The 20,681-nt window shown below is 36.6% G+C and overlaps 2 protein-coding genes across 9 annotated transcripts in view; one reads left to right on the top strand and one right to left on the bottom strand.

Moving 5' to 3' along the window:
- SRSF11 (serine and arginine rich splicing factor 11) overlaps nucleotides 1-12,872 on the top strand; it is a 54,569-nt gene extending 41,697 nt beyond the window's left edge. For 4 of the 8 annotated variants that reach the window (XM_030865920.2, XM_030865918.3, XM_030865919.3 and 1 more), the window contains 3 exons: nucleotides 10,739-10,855; nucleotides 11,239-11,377; nucleotides 11,483-12,872. In XM_030865920.2, the coding sequence (XP_030721780.1) occupies nucleotides 10,739-10,855; nucleotides 11,239-11,377; nucleotides 11,483-11,680 (454 nt within the window). In that variant the 3' untranslated portion in view covers nucleotides 11,681-12,872. The remainder of the gene's footprint in view (nucleotides 1-10,738; nucleotides 10,856-11,238; nucleotides 11,378-11,482) is intronic. The other 4 variants (XM_030865926.2, XM_030865925.2, XM_060304352.1 and 1 more) reach the window with 3 other exon arrangements.
- The window catches only part of ANKRD13C (ankyrin repeat domain 13C), an 85,481-nt gene continuing 77,032 nt past the window's right edge, over nucleotides 12,233-20,681 (bottom strand). The window contains exon 13 of the mRNA XM_030865939.3: nucleotides 12,233-19,243. Coding sequence (XP_030721799.1) covers nucleotides 19,113-19,243 — 131 coding nt within the window. The 3' untranslated portion in view covers nucleotides 12,233-19,112. The remainder of the gene's footprint in view (nucleotides 19,244-20,681) is intronic.

Here is a 20,681-nt window from a genome sequence, read left to right as displayed (position 1 = left end):
TGTTTCCTTCATTTCTTTTTCATTTATTTCTGATCTGATCTTTATGATTTCTCTCTTTCTGCTAAATTTGGGGTTTTCTTGTTCTTTCTCTAATTGCTTTAGGTGCAAGGTTAGGTTGTTTATTCGAGATGTTTCCTGTTTCTTAAGGTAGGATTGTATTGCTATAAACTTCTCTCTTAGAACTGCTTTTGCTGCATCCCATAGGTTTTGGGTCATCGTGTCCCCATTGTCATTTGTTTTTAGGTATTTTTTGGGTTCCTCTTTTATTTCTTCAGTGATCACTTCATTATTAAGTAGTGTATTGTGTAGCCTCCATGTGTTTGTATTTTTTACAAATCTTTTCCTGTAATTGATATCTAGCTTCATAGCATTGTGGTCGGAAAAGATACTTGATACAATTTCAGTTTTCTTAAATTTACCAAGGCTTGATTTGTGACCCAAGATATGATCTGTCCTGGAGAGTGTTCCATGAGCACTTGAGAAGAATGTGTATTCTGTTGTTTTTGGATGGAATGTCCTATAAATATCAATTAAGTCCATCTTGTTTAATGTATCATTTAAAGCTTGTGTTTCCTTATTTATTTTCATTTTGGATGATCTGTCCATTGGTGAAAGTGGGGTGTTAAAGTCCCCTACTATGAATGTGTTACTGTTGATTTCCCCTTTTATGGCTGTTAGTATTTGCCTTATATATTGAGGTGCTCCTATGTTGGGTGCATAAATATTTACAATTGTTATATCTTCTTCTTGGATTGATCCCTTGATCATTATATAGTGTCCTTCCTTGTCTCTTGTAACATTCTTTATTTTAAAGTCTATTTTGAATGATATGAGAATTGCTACTCCAGCTTTCTTTTGGTTTCCATTTGCATGGAATATCTTTTTCCATCCCCTTACTTTCCATCTGTTTGTGTCTCTAGGTCTGAAGTGGGTTTCTTGTAGACAGCATATGTATGGGTCTTGTTTTTATATCCATTCAGCCAGTCTGTGTCTTTTGGTGAGAGCATTTAATCCATTTACATTTAAGGTAATTATCAATATTTATGTTCCTGTTCCCATTTTCTTAATTGTTTTGGGTTTGTTATTGTAGGTGTCTTCCTTCTGTTTTGTTTCTTGCCTAGAGAAGATCCTTTAGCAGTTGTTGTAGAGCTGGTTTGGTGGTGCTGAACTCTCTCAGCTGTTGCTTGTCTGTAAAGGTTTTAATTTCTCCATCAAATCTGAATGAGATCCTTGCTGGGTAATCTTGGTTGTAGGTTTTTCTCCTTCATCACTTTAAATATGTCCTGCCAGTCCCTTCTGGCTTGCAGAGTTTCTGCTGAAAGATCAGCTGTTAACCTTATGGGGATTCCCTTGTGTGTTATTTGTTGGTTTTCACTTGGTGCTTTTAATATGTTTTCTTTGTATTTAATTTTTGACAGTTTGATTAATATGTATCTTGGCCTGTTTCTCCTTGGATTTATCCTGTATGGGACTCTGTGCTTCCTGGACTTGATTAACTATTTCCTTTCCCAAATTAGGGAAGTTTTCAACTATGATCTCTTCAAATATTTTATCAGGCCCTTTCATTTTCTCTTCTTCTGGAACCGCTATAATTCGAATGTTGGTGTGTTTAATGTTGTCCCAGAGGTCTCTGAGACTGTCCGCAGTTCTTGTTATTCTTTTTTCTTTATTCTGCTCTGCAGTAGTTATTTCCACTATTCTATCTTCCAGGTCACTTATCCATTCCTCTGCCTCAGTTATTCTTCTGTTGATCCCTTCTAGAGTATTTTTAATTTCATTTATTGTGTTGTTCATCGTTGCTTGTTTCATCTTTAGTTCTTCTAGGTCCTTGTTAAATGTTTCTTGCATTTTGTCTATTCTGTTTCCAAGATTTTGGATCATCTTTACTATCATTCTGAATTCTTTTTCAGGTAGACTGCCTATTTCCTCTTCATTTGTTAGGTCTGATGGGGTTTTATCTTGCTCCTTCATCTGCTATGTGTTTTTCTGTCTTCTCATTTTGCTTATCTTACTGTGTTTGGGGTCTCCTTTTTGCAGGCTGCAGGTTCATAGCTCCCGTTGTTTTTGGTGTCTGTCTCCAGTGGCTAAGGTTGGTTCAGTGGGTTGTGTAGGCTTCCTGGGGGAGGGGACTAGTGCCTGTGTTCTGGTGGATGAGGCTGGATCTTGTCTTTCTGGTGGGCAGGTCCACGTCTGGTGGTGTGTTTTGGGGTGTCTGTGGACTTACTGTGATTTTAGGCAACCTCTCTGCTAATGGATGGGGCTGTGTTCCTGCCTTGCTAGTTATTTGGCATAGGGTGTCCAGCACTGTAGCTTGCTGGTCATTGAGTGAAGCTGATGTTGGTGTTGAGATGGAGATCTCTTGGAGATTTTTGCCGTTTGATTTTACGTGGAGCTGGGAGGTGTCTTGTGGACCAGTGTCCTGAAGTTGGCTCTCTTACCTCAGAGGCACAGCACTGACTCCTGGCTGCAGCACCAAGAGCCTTTCATCCACCCGGCTCTGAATAAAAGGGAGAAAAAGGAGAAAGAAAGAAAGAGGATAAAAGAAATTAAAATAAAATAAGGTAAAATTAAAAAGTCATTAAAATTAAAAAATAATAAGAAAAAAATTTTTTAAGTAAAAAAAAACAGACAGATAGACCCCTAGGACAAATGGTGAAAGCAAAGCTATACAGAGAAAACCTCACACAGAAGCATACACATACACACTCACAAAAAGAGGAAAAGGGGGAAAAAAATAAATTTTGCTTTCAAAGTCCACCTCCTCAATTTGGGATGATTCGTTGTCTATTCATGTATTCCACAGATGCAGGGTACATCAAGTTGATTGTGGAGCTTTAATCCGCTGTTCCTGAGGCTGCTGGGAGAGATTTCCCTTTCTCTTCTTTGTTTGCACAGCTCCCGTAGTTCAGCTTTGGATTTGGGCCCACCTCCGCGTGTAGGTTACCGGAGGGCGTCTCTTCTTCGCTCAGACAGGACAGGGTTAAAGGATCCGCTGATTTGGGGGCTCTGGCTCACTCGGGCCTGGGGGAGTGAGGGGTACGGAGTGTGGGCGTGCCAGAGGCCGGCGTGACGTTGCACCAGCTTGAGGCGCACCGTGCGTTCTTCCAGGGAAGTTGTCCCTCGATCCCCGGACCCTGGCAGTGGCGGGCTGCACAGGCTCCCGGGAAGGGGGTTGTGGACAGTGACCTGTGCTCTCACACAGGCTTCTTGGTGGCGGCAGCAGCAGCCTTAGCGTCTCATGCCCGTCTCTGGGGTCTGCGCTGTTAGCCACGGCTCGCGCTGGTCTCTGGAGCTCCTTTAAGCAGTGCTCTTAATCCCCTCCCCTCTCCTCTTGCACCAGGAAACAAAGAGGGAAGAAAAAGTCTCTTGGCAGGTCCAGACTTTTTCCCTGAGTCCCTCCCAGGTAGTGGTGCACTAACCTCTTCAGGCTGTTTTCTTACTGCCAGTACTCTCCCTGAGCTCCATGGAAGCCTGAGTCTCAGCTCCCAGCCCTTCCCGCCCTGGCCGGTGAGCAGAGAAGCCTCTCGGGCTGGTGAGTGTTGGTGGGCACCGATCCTCTGTGCAGGAATCTCTCTGCTTTGCCCTCTGCACCCCTGTTGCTGCGCTTTCCGTGGCTCCGAAGCTCCCCCCCACCGCCACCCGCAGTTTCCGCCCACAAAGGGGTTTCTGGTGTGTGGAAACCTTTCCACCTTCACAGCTCCCTCCACTGGTGCAAGTCCTGTCCCTATTCTTTTGTCTCTGTTTATTATTTTTTCTTTTTCCCTACCCAGGTACGTGGGGGAGTTTCTTGCCTTTTGGGAGGTCTGAGGTCTTCCGCCGGTGTTCAGTAGGTGTTCTGTAGGAGTTGTTCCATGTTTAGATGTATTTCTGATGTATCTGTGGGGAGGAAGGTGATCTCCGCATCTTACTCTTCCGCCATCTTATCTTCCTCCTCTCCTAAGCTTTCATTTTTTTAAGCTTTGTTTGCAAGACTGTCAATAGACGGTGAACATGAAATGTTTTCGAGTACATAGCTACATACTTCAGTGGTGAAGTCTTCTGGTTTTTTTTTTTGCGGTACGTGGGCCTCTCCGGTTGCGTAGCACAGGCTCCGGATGTGCAGGCTCAGCGGCCATGGCTCACGGGCCCAGCCGTTCCACGGCATATGGGATCTTCCTGGACCGGGGCACGAACCCGTGTCCCCTGCATTGGCAGGTGGACTCTCAACCACTGCGCCACCAGGGAAACCCGTGGTGAAGTTTTTTTAAAGGCAATTTGTGAAGAATAACCTAAAGTTCATTTTTCTTTTCACTTAATGTTTTATGGTGTAGAGTGTATTTAAAATAGTGTGGGAATTCAGCAGAGGTCAGTTTTTATGTTTGCTATATGCATTTCACATCATAATTTGAATTGTTTGTGTGGGTTTTTTCCCCGTAAACGTCTAAGTTTTAATGGCTAATGTATACTGCATTATCACGTTAAATTCATTTTATCATAGTAAGTTATATTTAAAATATCTACATGTTAGTGCTGAAAATAATTTTTTCCCCATACATAGTGGTTCATTGTTAAAATAATTGGAGGCAGTGCAAGTTCTGATTTGTGTCATTCTTAGAGTAGTAATTCTGTCTTTAACCTGCTGTAGTGAAAATTCAGTGTTGGAAACTTTCTCCTCAGAAAATATATTTTTCACATTTAACATGGAATTCATATGATAGTAGTAAGGGCTTAATTTCATTTTCTTCCAATTTTTTGTTTTTTACTTTTATTTTAAAAATTTTATTGGAGTATAGTTGATTTACAATGTTGTGTTAGTTTCAGGGTGTACAGCAAAGTGAATCAGTTATACATATACACATATCCACTCTTTTTTTAGATTCTTTCCCCATATAGGCATAGTCATTACAGAGTAGTGACTAGAGTTCCTTGTGCTGTACAGTAGGTTCTTATTACTTACCTATTTTATATATGGTAGTGTGTATCTGTCAGTCCCAGTAACATTTTGTTGACATTGTTCATTTTCTATTAAGCAAAAGTAAAGGGTCATTGTACTTTTTTAAAACAGTAAGGAAATAATTCTCCTTCAAATGTTAGGACTCCTAGCATTGCTAAGAATCCTTAAATCTTTTACCACAGACACAGATGAGGCTTAGTTCTCTCAAAATTTAAAGCTGTTGAATTTCTCAGCAAATCATTTTCTTCCAATCTTGTTTACACATTTTACTACAGTGTTTGTTTTCTTAATCTTGATTAAATTCACTTAGGAGGCTCACATTGTATATAAATATTAACTCAAAATGGATAAAAGACTTACAAGCCAAAAGTAAAATCCTATTAGAAGAAAATATGTAAGTTAACTTTCATGACCTTGTATTTGGCAGTGATTCCTTAGATATGACAAAAAGCATAAGCACCAAAAGAGAAATAGATAAGTTGCGGATAATGAAAACTAAAAACTTTTTTGGAGGACTTCCCTGGTGGCGCAGTGGTTGAGAATCCGCCTGCTAGTGCAGGGGACACAGGTTCGAGCCCTGGTCCGGGAAGATTCCACATGCCACGGAGCAACTAAGCCTGTGCGCCACAACTACTGAGCCCACGTGCCACGGCTACCAAAGCCTGCGTGCCTAGAGCCTATGCTCCGCAACAAGAGAAGCCACCGCAATGAGAAGCCCACACACTGCAACGAAGAGTAGGCCCTGCTCCCCGCAACCAGAGAAAGCCTGCACGCAGCAACGAAGACCCAACACAGCCATAAATAACTAAGTAAAATAAATTAAAAAAACAAAAACACTTTGTTTCAAAGAACACTCAGAATATAAAGACAACTGTCAGAGTGCTAGAAAAATAATGTTTCCAATAATGGACTTGTATCTAGAGTATATAAAAAACTGTTACAGCTCAGTCTTAGAAAGAATGTAGACTTGTGCAACTGCATTGGAAAACAGTTTGGCAATTCCTAAAGAAATTAAACAGGGAGAGTTTTTTGACAGCAGTTTTGCTCCCAGTGATATGCCCAAGAGAAACAAAAACATGTCTGCACAAAAACTTGTACATGGATTGGATATTCTTGGCAGCATTATTCAAAACCAAAAAGTCAACCCAAATATCCACTAACATGGGTAAACAGTTGTACATTCCATACAATAGATTATTATTCAGCAGTAAAAAGGAACCAAAGTACTGTTACATGTTATAATATGCATGAGCCTTGAAAACATGCCAGGTGAAAGAAGCTAGACACAAAAGACCACATGTTGTATGATTTCATTCATATGAAATGTCCAGAACGGATAAATCTATAACGACGAAGTAGATTAGTGGTTAGAGTGTGATAGCTAAAGGATATGGGGTTTCTTTTCAAGGTGCTGAATATTTTCTTTAAAAAGACACATATAAATATATTAAAACAGAAAGTTAAACCAGATATAAGTGCTCAAGGAAATGCCATAGTAGGTCTGAGGTGGCAAAGCGGCATAAAAGATGGGATGTGCAATATGTATTTTCTTACCTTAAAAACTGGAGGCATATCGTTTGCCTGTTTCTTTATTTAATGGATTTATTCATAAGCATCTTATCCTATTTAACTATTGAATCATTCTTAAATTATGGCATATTCTATACATTTTTATTGTTTGCAGCCGTACTACAGTCTATCATAGGGCACAGAAATACAATATAAAAAACATCTTTTCCTTCTAAGGAATTTGGAATATTAGTTACACAAAGCAGTACAAGAAAGTGTAAGGTATACAACCGTGACAAACTTAAATATTTGATGAAGGGAAAGTTCTGTGTAATGCTTCCAGGACAGGGGTCACAGATGACTTGTAAGGTGGTTTTTGTTATTTAAAGCTTAATTTGGAAGCTGAAATGAAGACAACTGAAGGTATAGGGCTTTATTATTTTTTTGATTATTTTGTTTGTGCCTGAATCATATAATGGTCATCTTCAAAGTCCTATAACTTTTCTCATTTAATTATTTTTTTAAAATTTTTATACAATTTTTAAAGGTTACTATCCCCTTACAGTTACTACAGAATATTGACTGTATTCCCCATGTTGTACAGTACATACTTGAGCCTGTCTTACACCCAATAGTTTGCTGTCGTTAGGTGGGATTTGTTTGTTGTTTTTTTGTTTTTAATTTAGTTGCTGTACAGTATAGCGATTCACAATTTTTAAACATTATGCTCCGTTTATACTTATTATAAAACATTGGCTATATTCCCTGTGTTGTACAATGTATTCTTATAGCTTATTTTATACCTAATAGTTTGTGCCTCTTAATCCTCTACACATATATTACCCCCTGCCTTCCCTCTTCCCACTGGTAACCTCTAGTTTGTTCTCTATATCTGTGAGTCTGCTTCTTTTTTGTTATATTCACTAGTTTGTTGTATTTGTTAGATCCATGTATAAGTTATGTCATAACAGTATTTGTCTTTCTCTGTCTGACCTATTTCTTTCTTAACTACTTTATTGGAGTATAATTGCTTTACAACGGTGTGTTAGTTTCTGCTTTATAACAAAGTGAATCAGTTATACATATGTCCCCATATCTCTTCCCTCTTGCATCTCCCTTCCTCCCACCCTCCCTATCCCACCCCTCTAGGTGGTCACAAAGCACCGAGCTGATCTCCCTGTGCTATGCGGCTGCTTCCCACTAGCTAGCTATTTTACGTTTGGTAGTGCATATATGTCCATGCCACTCTCTCACTTTGTCCCAGCTTACCCTTCCCCCTTCCCATATCCTCAAATCCATTCTCTAGTAGGTCTGCATCTTTATTCCCATCTTGCCCCTAGGTTCTTCTGACCTTTTTTTTTTTTGGCGGTACGCGGGCCTCCTCACTGTTGTGACCTCTCCCGTTGCGGAGCACAGGCTTCGGACGCGCAGGCCCAGTGGCCATGGCTTATGGGCCCAGCCGCTCCGCAGCATGTGGGATCTTCCGGGACCAGGGCACGAACCCGTGTCTCCTAAATCAGCTGGCGGACTCTCAACCACTGCGCCACCAGGAAAGCCCTGACCGTTTTTTTTTTTTAGAGTCCATATATATGTGTTAGTATATGGTATTTGTTTTTCTCTTTCTAACTTACTTCACTCTGTATGACAGTCTCTAGGTCCATCCACCTCACTACAAATAATTCAGTTTCGTTCCTTTTTATGGCTGAGTAATATTCCATTGTATATATGTGCCACATCTTCTTTATCCATTCATCTGTTGATGGACATGTAGGTTGCTTCCATGACCTGGCTATTGTAAACAGAGCTGCAGTGAACATTATGGTACATGACTCTTTTTGAATTATGGTTTTCTCAGGGTATGTGCCCAGTAGTGGGACTGCTGGGTCGTATGGTTCTAAAAAAAAAAAAAAATTCTCTTTAGGTTTTTAAGGTACCTCTATACTGTTCTCCATAGTGGCTGTATCAATTTAAATTCCCACCAACAGTGCAAGAGGGTTCCCTTTTCTCCACACCCTCTCCAGCATTTATTGTTCGTAGATTTTTTGATGATGGTTATTCTGACCGGTGTGAGATGATATCTCATAGTTTTGATTTGCATTTCTCTAATGATTAACGATGTTGAGCATTCTTTCATGTGTTTGTTGGGCAATCTGTATATCTTCTTTGGAGAAATGTCTCTTTAGGTCTTCTGCCCGTTTTTGGATTGGGTTGTTTGTGTTTTTTGATATTGAGCTGCATGAGTTGCTTGTATGTTTTGGAGATTAATCCTTTGTCTGTCTGACTTATTGCACTTAGCTTAAATGCCCTCATGTCCATCCATGTTGCTGCAAATGGCAAAATTTCATTCTTTTATAGCTTACTAGTATCCTGTTGTATAGATACAGCACATTTTCTTTATCCATTCTTCTGTTGATGAACACTTAACATAGCTTCCATATCTTGGCAGTTGTTAAAAATGCTTCTGTGAACGTTGGGGTGCATGTACCTTTTCAAAATTGTGTGGGGTTTGGTTTGTTTGTGGGTTTGTTTTTATCTTTTGTTTTTTTGTGGGGTTTTTTTTTGGATGTGTACCCAGGAGTGGAATTTGGGTCATATGGTAGTTCCATTTTTAGTTGTTTTTGAAACGTCCTTACTGTTTTCCACAGTGGCTACACCAATTTACATTTCCACCAACAGTATAGGAGGGTTCCCTTTTCTCCACATGCTCTCCAGCATTTATTATTTTTAGACCTTTTGATGATGGCCATTCTGACCAGTGTGAGGTGACAGATACCTCAGTTGTTTTGATTTGCATTTCTCCAATGACTAGTGATGTTGAGCATCCTTTCATGTGTTTGTTGGCCATCTGTGTGTATTCTTTGGAGAAATGTTTGTGTAGGTCTTCTGCCCATTTTTTTGATTGGGTTGTTTTTTTGATATTGAGCTGTTTGTATATTTTGGAGATTAACCCCTTGTCAGTCTCATTGTTTGGAAGTATTTTCTCCTATTCTGTAGGTTGTCTTTTTGTTTTGTTTATGGTTTCCTTTGCTATGCAAAAGCTTGTAAGTTTAATTAGGTCTCATTAGTTCATTTTTGCTTTTATTTCCTTTACTTGAGGAGATGGATCCAAAAAAATATTGCTGTGATTTATGTCAAAGCACTTTCTACTTTTCCCCTAGTTTTATAGTATCTGGTCTTACATTTAGGTCTTTAACCCATTTCGAGTTTATTTTTGGATAGGGTGTTAGAGAATGTTCTGCCCCTCTTTTGCATGTAGCTGTCCAGTTTTCCCAGCACCACTTACTAAAGGGACTGTCTTTACTCCATTGTATATTCTTGCCTCCTTTGTCATAGATTAATTGACCATAAGTGTGTGGGTTTATTTCTGGACTCTCTATGCTGTTCCATTGATCTGTGTGTCTGTTTTTGTGCCAGTACCATAGTTTTGATTGCTGTAGCTTGGTAGTACAGTCTGAAGACATAGAGTATGATTCCTCCATCTCTGTTTTTCTTTATCAAGATTGTTTTGACTATTCAGGGTCTTTTGTGTTTCCATACAAATTTTAAAATTATTCTAGTTCTACGAAAATGCCATTGGTATTTTGATAAAGATTGCATTGAATATCTAGATTGCCTTGGGTAGTATGGTCATTTTAACAATATTGATTCTTCCAGTCCAAGAATAGGGTAGGACTTTCCTTCCCATCTGTTTGTGTTGTAGACACAGAATTTTTTTTAAGTCAAAATTGAAAGAGGAGAGGTACACCTTAAAAAGCTAATTGCTCAAAGCAGGGCGTGAATTGGGCATGGTTTGCTAGACAACAGGAAGTCAGTTTGATCTGTGTTACCACTAACTCTGGTTTTCTGGTTTTTACCTAGTGATTTAGAAGTAATTTTGGATTTTATTAGCAACTGCCTTCCGTAACACAGCATATTATCCTATACACGTTTTGGCCACTGAATGAATCTAAAACTGATTCCATAAATAATAATTTACTTCAGACTGTTTTTCCTTGAGTTAGAACTTTTGTTAATCAGTTTTTCCCCAAGTTTAACATTTCTAGTGTTTTGATGACATAATGTCTTTAAGAAGTATTGCTAAAATTAGGGTTTTCTTGAGGACATTAAAGGAAAGGCACATAGTTTACAAAAAAAAGAATTGCAGTTTTTTAGTATTCATTTGTTTCTTAGGCTCAGAACAGTATTTGAAAATAGGTCTTTCGTTGTCAGAATCCTCTTTCTAGTGGAGCTCCATCATAGACACATCTGCTATGATGTGTCTGCATTTTTTGGATAATACTGTATTTTAAAGTCTAGTTTGCACATTTGTGGTTCTAGAGAGAGACGACGACGAAGAAGCAGAAGTGGCACAAGATCTCCTAAAAAGCCTAGGTCTCCCAAAAGAAAATTGTCTCGCTCACCATCACCTAGGAGGTAAGAATATTAATCTTTTATTAAATCTATCCTGTTTTTCAGGAACTGTACTAGAGTTTTTCTTCCTTTTCAGGAATTAAAATGCTTAAGAATGTGCTGATACACTCTCTTCATGACTTGAGGCTGTGTTATAATAAACACTGTTTAGGATTGGGCATTTTCGATCTGTAATCAAGTTATAGTCTTCTTCCCTATATTACTTATATACAGCTTGTATCCAGTGACTTGAAATTGGATCTTTGCTGTCCTCTTTATAGCAAGTGAACTTGGGTTGTCAAGTTTGCCATCTAAAACAAGTTTAAACTTACTCCTATTTAATTAATGGTGAAAGTTCTTGAGCAGTTCGTTTCAAGCATCTTGTCAGCATTTTACTGTCATCCTAGACATAAAAAGGAGAAGAAGAAAGATAAAGACAAGGAAAGAAGCAGAGATGAAAGAGAACGATCCACAAGCAAGAAGAAGAAAAGTAAAGATAAGGAAAAGGAACGGGAAAGAAAATCAGAGAGTGATAAAGATGTAAAAGTATGTTTACAAACTAATTTATTTTGGTGTTTTGGGTGATGCTGGTACTTTAAAGAAGTGATTTTCCTGTGAAGACGTTTACTTTTATTATTTTCCTTGGCAAAGCAGGTTACACGGGACTATGATGAAGAGGAGCAGGGGTATGACAGCGAGAAAGAGAAGAAAGAGGAGAAGAAACTGACAGAGCCAGCTTCTCCTAAAGCAAAAGAGTGTTCTGTGGAAAAGGGAACTGGTGACTCACTAAGAGAATCCAAAGTGAATGGCGATGATCATCATGAAGAAGACATGGATATGAGTGACTGAATATTGCCTCTGTGGGAATCCAACTGTATACGTGCATCAGTGTCATTCCTCTGTGTGATTCCTTAATGCTGTATTTGTTCATCTCAAATCTAGATGTATACAGCTCTGAGTCATAAATGGTTATAAAGCTCTTGATGTTGATATTTGTTATTTACATCCAAAAGCTTTTAGAAAAATGATACATGGGTAACCAGTTATTGACAGGTTGAAATCTGATTGAGTAAACAAGCAGTTTTACTATTCTGGTGCTGCTTCATAACAAAAATGAAAAGCTGCATGCATCTACAGCAGGCATGGATTGTTTATGTTGTATGATCTCCTTTATTAAGTTCACTTATAGTATTTCTAGAATTTGATTCATTGCCGTAATAGAGCCATGTAGGGAATGCACTGATTGCATGTTAATTGTGGCAGGAATATCCTAAATGTCATTCAAATCCTCCAACATGATGGATCTACTTATGGTCTTGTTTGTTGACATGACAAATTAACATTCTTATAGTTACATCTGGAAATGAGCATTTGAAATAGATAATCCTTTAAGCCTTGTGGCTAAATTTTTGTGGCTTTTGTTTAACTTTGAAGGGTTATATATGCACTAACCTTTTTTGATGGCTATAATTAGGCTTTAATTACAGAAACAAGATTTCAATGAAACTGTCTTTGGCAGTAAGTAAATAGCATATTTTGGAGTAGAGTTGTATACTTTTTCATAAGGTGTTTGGGAATTTTTTTTCCTAAAATAATTTATTGAACATCTGCATCAGTGAAAGTTATCTGCCTATCCTGAAGTCCATCTGTAAAAGAAAGTTATCTCTTGTCCTGATTTTCAATTGTCCACTCTTTTATTAATTTGTTTTAATCTCGTTGTTGGAAAAGGGGGATAGTGCATTTTAAATTGACCTTCATATGCTTTTAAAAATAAGACAGATCTACTTGATAATGTACTTTTTATTTGATCTCAAGTTGTATAAAACCAATAAATTTTGTGTTACTGTTACTGCAGTAGTAATCTTATGCACACAGTGATTCCATGTTAAATGCAAAGTAGTTAGGCAACTGTTTTCTTACAGGAGTTTCCAAGCTTCACTTTTGTGCAGTAAAAACAAAAGTAGGCTACAGTCTGTGCCATGTTGATGTACAGTTTCTGAAATTGTTTTACAAGACTTTGATAATAAAACCCTTAAACTTATGTTTATGTTCCTGTAAAACTGTATTTGTATTTATTTACGTTGTTGAATGTATGGCATTTACCTCATTCATTTTACATATCAAGTTCTTTTTCCTTTCAGTCCACATATTTTAATATAGTAGTAAGATGGAATCCATCACTGTAGTGATTAGTTGCCATTAGAATTGTCAGAATTAGTTTAATTTCTATCTAAAACAGTCTTTTTCTAAGTGTAATTTTCTTTCTTATATTTTGGGTGTAGGACTTGGGTTGAGTAAAGCAATGAACTTTAGGATAAATGATCCCACCTATATCTAGTAAATTTATATTTTTGGTGAATATAAACATACTTTTCTGGAATAGTATAGAAACTCAATGGTATGTATCTACTGTACAATACTAAATAGTATATTTATTCATTTATGAAATGAGTAGTGTTTGAGTGGCTGGGATTAAGGGGGAAATGAGCCGAAATTGTAGCTTTTATCCAAATTGGAGTATAATTTTTTTTTTTTAACTTTTAGAATTGAAATGCCGTATAGATAAGCCAGCATTGTTTTTACAGTTTGTAGGAACTTTTTAAAGATTTTATGGAAGGGAATTTTGTCTGTAGTAAGACATTCTAGTAATGGTCCTAAAAATCACTGCATTTTTAAACACGAAGTTGAACGCAAATGACATTCTTTAAACTTACAAAAAAATTTAGTAGAAAAACATTTAAAGATTGAACCATATGATATTGTCGGTTTTGTAAGTCAAAAACAAGTAAGATATTGGCGGTTTCACTTGGTTAAGCCTAATATTACTCAAATTTTATTCCCTCACTTGTAGTCTTTGAATATATAGTATGCTGATTTCTAAAAAGGGATTAAGAAATTTTGGGCTTTAAAATAGTACCACTGACTTAAGATGCTGTCGTGAAGGGAGTCTATACTTAGGTTATTTTTCAGTGAACATTTATGCACAAAGGTAGGGTTGCACGGGACAGAAGCCTTTAACACATAACCAGTCGAAATCAAGTGAACACTGCCTCCACACTGAATTTTGTTCTGTATTTGGTAGTGAAAATGATTAAAAAATAAAAGTGGTTTTGTTAGAAAAATGTTTGTGCTATTTATTTGCTTAAATTCTTCATGAGTGAATGAGGTAGTAGCTATTTAAGAGCCCAGTCATGAATTTCAGCTTCATTTACAGCTGGGGAGAGCTGTGTTTCCTACCTTCATTTTCCTGTCTGTAAAATGGGAGTGATATCTACCTTGTAAAGTAGTTGGTAGAAAAAAATGTAGCCCTGTGTGCCTGGGTCAGTAAATGGTACCTGCTATTTAATTATGGAGCTTTTCAAAACTATATGAAAATTCAGTTTGGGGTAACGTTTTAGCAAAAGCACTAAGATAAATTGCGTGCAGATATGGCTATATTTCCCTTTACATTTTTGTGAATATAGGTTTTGGATAATAAGCTCCCTGGTAGTGATTCTATGTGGAAGGTAGAAGAATATTAGTTATTTAGGGAAGAAAGACAAACTGGGCTTCTACTAGAACAGTGAAAACTAATTTTACATTCACCTTGGAGTTGCATCTTAAAACTGATGTTCTGCTCTTAGTGTCATATAGCCTGTACAAGCCTACTTTTCCTCTGGCAAAACAATACCACTTTCTTCACTTGGGCACCAGATTAAGTGGTCTGTGCTGTTTGAAGATCGACAGACATCTTTTAAACTGGAATTGTGATTTCTGTTCCTTTTGTCTCAAATCTAGCTAGTGCATTTCACTCCTATCTAAAATATTTTCTCTAATCAAATACATGTAGTTGTGTTTAAATATGGAAACTCTACTGATACTTTCAAAGAGCATCAGAATATGTTACTAAGTGTTTATTAGCAGAGGTAGTTTTTAAATGAGACTAATTCTGGAGTTGTTGATTTTGAGTCTGTTTTACTTAGTTTTATTTTCCCATTTTCACTTTATAATATCAAAGTATATGTAAAATTCATAAAGACATTCTTCAGCAAAATAACGTGTGAACCATGCTAATTCTTTGCTAGTGGGAATATTCTTAAGAATATACTTAAAGTTTATAGTAGGCGTTAAATATCAAGTTAAGGAAGACAAGCATCCTGTAGGTTAGCATCATGTAATTTTGTTCTTATCAATCAGTCAGCATTCAATCCAGGGAGCCAAATGACCCAAAAAGATTTGTTGACAGAGATTTGACCTTAATTGTGGGAGTTGGTTTAATAGTCTCAAAGTTGTCTATGCTGTGCATCTGATGCTGAAGACTAAAGCCCACAGGCAGTCAAGAAAAGAAGGATAGTTGAGAGGGGTAAGAATAAGTTGGAACCATAAGCTGGAACCCACAAGAATGGGCTGAAACTGCAGGACCAAGCAGATAAGCCACAACGTGTATGAACTACATAATTTCTGCTTCACTTCTTCAGAATTCCTACGCTACCCATGTTCATTACTTAAATATCCCCGCCAGTCACTGTCAGCCTTCTTCAGTGACCAAGAATTCTATGGGAGGTACAGGTGCGTCTTATTTTTGTGTTTTTATACTACACAGTTTCTGCTTTAGGCTAATTATTTTCACCTGCAAAACATGAGCAAATTCAGGAATGATTGCCAAATACCTTTCTTTAAAACACAGGAAATTTCCTTCAGTTTTTTTAGGTGCTGTGGCAAAAGGAAAATTCTAATTCCATGTACCACATGTGCCATTATGGCCAGAAGTACTATTCCTAAAATGAGCTGTAACAGTTTTTTTAAAGTTCATCACTAGGTAGTACTACAAGGATAATCACATGATCTGAAAAGTGTGCTATTGGGCTTCCCTGGTGGCGCAGTGGTTGGGAGTCTGCCTGCCGATGCAGGGGACAAGGGTTCGTGCCCCGGTCCAGGAAGATCCCACATACCGCAGAGCGGCTGGGCCTGTGAGCCATGGCCGCTGAGCCTGCGCGTCCGGAGCCTGTGCTCCACAACAGGAGAGGCCACAACAGTGAGAGGCCCGTGTACCACAAAAAAATATATGTGTGTGTGTGTGTGTGTGCACGCTACTGAGATGACATTTTTAGATGGCATTCTATGACATTTTTAGATGGCATTCTAAGATACTATTGGCCCAGATTTCTGATATAAAATGCTTTACAAAAGCAGTTTTTGCTCATTCATAATATACAAAGGATGGGCTTTTACTGAGTTTAGTTTTAATGTCTTTACAAGTGATTTAATACCTCCTGTCCATTTATCTAGGTTTCACTGTCAGTTGTCTTTGAAAGTTCCCAAGTATAGCAACTTTGGTAAGGATTCATTTTGTTAATTTTGGAAAACACAGTTAAGATACCTTTTGCTGGAGTTAAGCACAGGCATAGTGTGTCCATACTAAGTAATTTGCTCAGTTTCAGAGGCTAGCATACTACAAGTAGGACTTTGAACTCACCCTGTTTTCTACAACTGTTTCTCAACCATATTGTGACAAATAAAAGTTAAGAGCAAAAGCAACTCAGTATTTTCTTTAGTCCTTTTGTGGCCTCGAAACAAGCTCTTTGTCTGCTTTAGGCTTAGTGAAAACTAGGGAGAAATTTCACTTAAGCACTCATTATTCACCACCCTTCCCCAAGATGTGAATGATAAGCTGTGCATGAATAACACTATGAAAACACATTTTTATTAGTGTGAGTGGGGCTCAATACCAGTTCTAAACAGGAGAAAAACTGAATAGTTTTTTCAGCTTCTGTTGGCTATCAGCTTCTCTGAAATGTGTTTGTGTCTAGACAATTGTATGTAGCTATACTCACAATAATCAGAGCATCAGCTTTATGCCTCCCTTTTTATGAAGCTTGATAATTTTCTGTACATGAATGTCTAGACAGGCAAACTAGGGAATTTTCTTAAAGAATCCTATATTCTTTTGAAACCATACTGGTGGCAGGATATACTGAACATTTCTAAACGGCCATTTAAGGTAACCATTTTATAGCCCCCCAATTTTAAACAATTTTTTCAGTCACAAATGGAAGGCAAAGAGAATTTTATGAACCTACATTACAAAATCTAGATTACCACGTAAGAGTATCAAAATATATAGCGTTTTTATCTACTTACTTGAAACACGGCATATAGCTTCATTCATTAGCTGGATTAAAAGGCACATTTTGAAAAGTCTAATACTGTGAAAAGTTTATTTGCATTAAATAACTCCTATTTTTACCATCATAAGAGATACTGACATTTGCTTGTCCTTTGTGATCAGATAAAAGACATTTTGGAATGGATAATCTGTACTATTCTTTATGAAAGAAAAAGTTAAAAACAAAATTCAAGTGCAAAAGTTTTCAGTAGTCTTCCTACCTCCAGTGTATCCCAGCAAAACAGTCACAGCTTTTAGGAAATTGATAAATCCCAAGCTGCAATTTACCATGTTTTTTCCCCAATGAATTACAAAAAAAGTCTGCAGTATATTCTTGAAAGTATACCATATTCCCACAAAGCAAGGGAGCCTAAAAGCAACAGTGATCATTGCCTTTCAGTATCTCAAACCTCATATAATCAGTGACAGGATAATAGAATCTCTAAGTCCAACAAACATTCCCAAAATAATAGGGATCAACTTCTATTTAACAAAACTAGTCTGGGTTTACCCACCCTTTCCACAAAATTCAACAGACCCACGTAAGGTAGAAACTGGTCTTTGAATTTTTAACTATGATTATTTTTCTCCATTATAAAATGTATTTAATAAAATGTCAACATATGCAATGTAGTATGTACCAGCATGGAAGATGCAGCTTTAAAGATGTTTATTACAAAATTTTTCTTATGGTTGATGCTTCGGATTTTTAAGCCATCTCTTCAATAAAGGTCTCTAAACTCATTCAAATTATTTAAAATCCTGAAAAAAGTTACTGGTCACTCTAAAAAACTTGACAGATGCATTCTGACACATTTTTCAAGATACATTTAAAAAACATTTCCTTAGCTAAGCTCTTTAATACAACATAACATTTTATGACTGTTATACATTATTCTCCCTAATTTATTGTCATTGTTGGACCTTCAAACCATCTTGGAATAAGTATGAAAAATTTTTATGTGCAAAAATGAATAATGCATGATTTTAACACTTTGGAGATAATTAAAATCAATAAATATTTTCTTGTGACTTACTTAAAAAAATAAACAGTAGGAATTACCAATCTTGTGTACGTTTCTGGAATTTAACTTGTAACAAATATATTCTATTAGCATATAAAATGTTTTTACCTTATTTTGAAAGCATTAAATATGTAGGGATGCCCAAAATATGTGGATTGTTTTTAAAACTGACACAAATGCATCCATATTCCACTAAAAACAAAATAATCAGAATGATGTGCACTTATTAGGAAGCAAGTTTAAAAATTTGGAATTTTTTTAAAGTGCTCAGATTTGGAAGAAGAATATCTTTAAGCATGCTCATCATGAACACAAAAAGGACTTTTAAACTCAAGTTTAGAAAAAAAAAAGTTTCTATGAAAGGAAGATTATTAACAAACATTTTCCATTGAAGAAAGAATTCAGGTAAAAACAAATAGCACCACAATGAATTGCACTAAGGTGCTAAAGGAGGTACCTTATTCCCTGCAGAGAGAATGCTCCTTCTGAAGTGTATTGCAACATATAAATGCAATTGTTTAATGGTTACCATTTGGTTCATTCAGCTACAGAAAACTGCATTCCTTCTAGTTCATTATATTGAACAAACATTCAAATTACTGAACTATACATAATGTTACATACTTTACATTTTATGAAAACAAAGCTTGAAGGAATATTTATAAAGGTCACCTTGAATATAAGATGACAAGTTTAAAAGGGCTTCATATCTCTTAAGACATTTAATTTATGTTAATGGTCCAGGAGTGTTTTAGATATAGATATAGATATATTTATATGCATATATATTTCAACAAGAAGTGTAAAAATTTTTAAAAACAAATCACAGCACTCATAGCTGTTTTACATAAGAAGGACTTGGGGTCATTAAGCTGTCAAACTATTACACTTATAATATGTATATTTTTAAAAAGACTGAAAATGGCACATCAGGAAACTTGCTGGAATTCTTATTAGAGGCCCATTTCATTATATCATATCACTGATGTGTCGATCCAACATAATTCCCTTTTCTTCAATGAAAACATTTGTCCCTTCTATTTGAATTCACTTCTGGGGTCTCTGCATTCTCTAGCTTTCCTTGGTTGAATGGCATCATTTTCTGTGTCAGTTAAAGATCAGGAAAACGGCTTGGGTCTTCCTTGTAGTCTTCAGGTATGGTAAAAATGGAGCCATCAAATTCATCATATCGAAACTCCTGAAAAGTCACAGTGGCTGTGATCGTAGGAAACACGGGTATATCTAGAGAGGACAATCAATGATAACACTGTAAAATGAAATGGTAACCTATTTATAGACTATGAAATACTATTAGAGATATCTATACTCCTTAAAATGTAAAAAAGTGTTATTCAAGGACCAGACAAATCCTAATATACATCTAATATTGAGTATGGGTGTCTGCAGGAAGAGTTTGGCTACTTGTGAGGAGAGACAGACACCAAAGCATCAAGAATTACATCAAAAACTCAAGGTCCCACTGCTTCCCAGTCTTAGCACTATGATGGCAGATTCCACTAGACTATTTTTTCTTGGGGCAAAGGGATGGCTACATTTGTACTTTTTGCATTCTGATATCTTTTCTTCAGATTGTAGTGTATATACTCTGAATCTGAGCTGATTTTTTTTTCATTTAATACAAATGAAATACATTCATCCTTTTTTGTTTTAAAACACTAAAAAACAATCCATCACTTTAATATATGGTATAAAAATAATCTCATCAGAATTGGAGTAATATCATACCACCACAGCCTAATATTCTTCTAAATAAAATACATTTCTAGCTGAAATTATGAGTGAAATGTGACATCAAAAATGGCCAAATACTTTAATCACTCTGCAGTTTTATTCCTAATACGATTTACTGGAAAGAACACAAATTATAAAACCTAGATTCTGATTCCTACAAATCATTTAATTTATGAGGCTCAAGGATTTCATCTACAAAATAAACTCTAAAGGTTACTTAAAACTCTGAAATGATTCTGTGAAAGCTAAGTTGAATGCCTAGGATAAAGGCATGCCATAAACTAAGGCTGACTGTTACAAGCCTAGTATTCTATTGCAGAAAGTAATATTCTCATTTAAAAAAAAAAAAAAAAAAACTTAAAGAAATCAACATAAGGATTACAGAGTTTCCAGTTATTTCTGGTGGAAAAGATCATTCATTTGTGCTTATTAAGTAAAGATGCTGTTCTAATTCAGAGGTCAGCGAACTAAGTAAGGCCTGTTGCCTGGCCTTTTTTTGTAAGGCCTGTGGGCTAAGAAAACATTTTACATAATTTAGTAGTTTTTTAAAAAACACAAAGAATAATGTTTCACGCAGATAAAATTACATGAAATTCAAACTTCACTGTCCAGAGTAAAGTTTTATTGGAATATGTGGTTTACTTATTCTCTATGGCTGTTTTCATTCTCCAACAAGAGTTGAATAGTTGTGACAGAAACCATATGGCCTGTAAAGTCTAAAATATTTACTATCTTTCAGAAGAAGTTTGATGACCTTGATGACCCCTGTTCTAGGCATTGGAATATACACCAGGAAACAGTAGAAAACAAATCATGCATTTATGGAGATTACATTCTGGTTGGGAGATACAAACCACAAATAGGTAAAAAATAATTGTGACTAAGTATGTAGGCAAAAATAAAGCAAGTAGGGGGATAGGGAGTTTCA

The sequence above is a fragment of the Globicephala melas genome, chromosome 1 (genome assembly GCF_963455315.2).
Source record: "Globicephala melas chromosome 1, mGloMel1.2, whole genome shotgun sequence".
Lineage (NCBI taxonomy): Eukaryota > Metazoa > Chordata > Mammalia > Artiodactyla > Delphinidae > Globicephala > Globicephala melas.
Note: the sequence above shows the minus strand (reverse complement) of the source record. Positions and strands in the feature narration are given on the sequence as shown.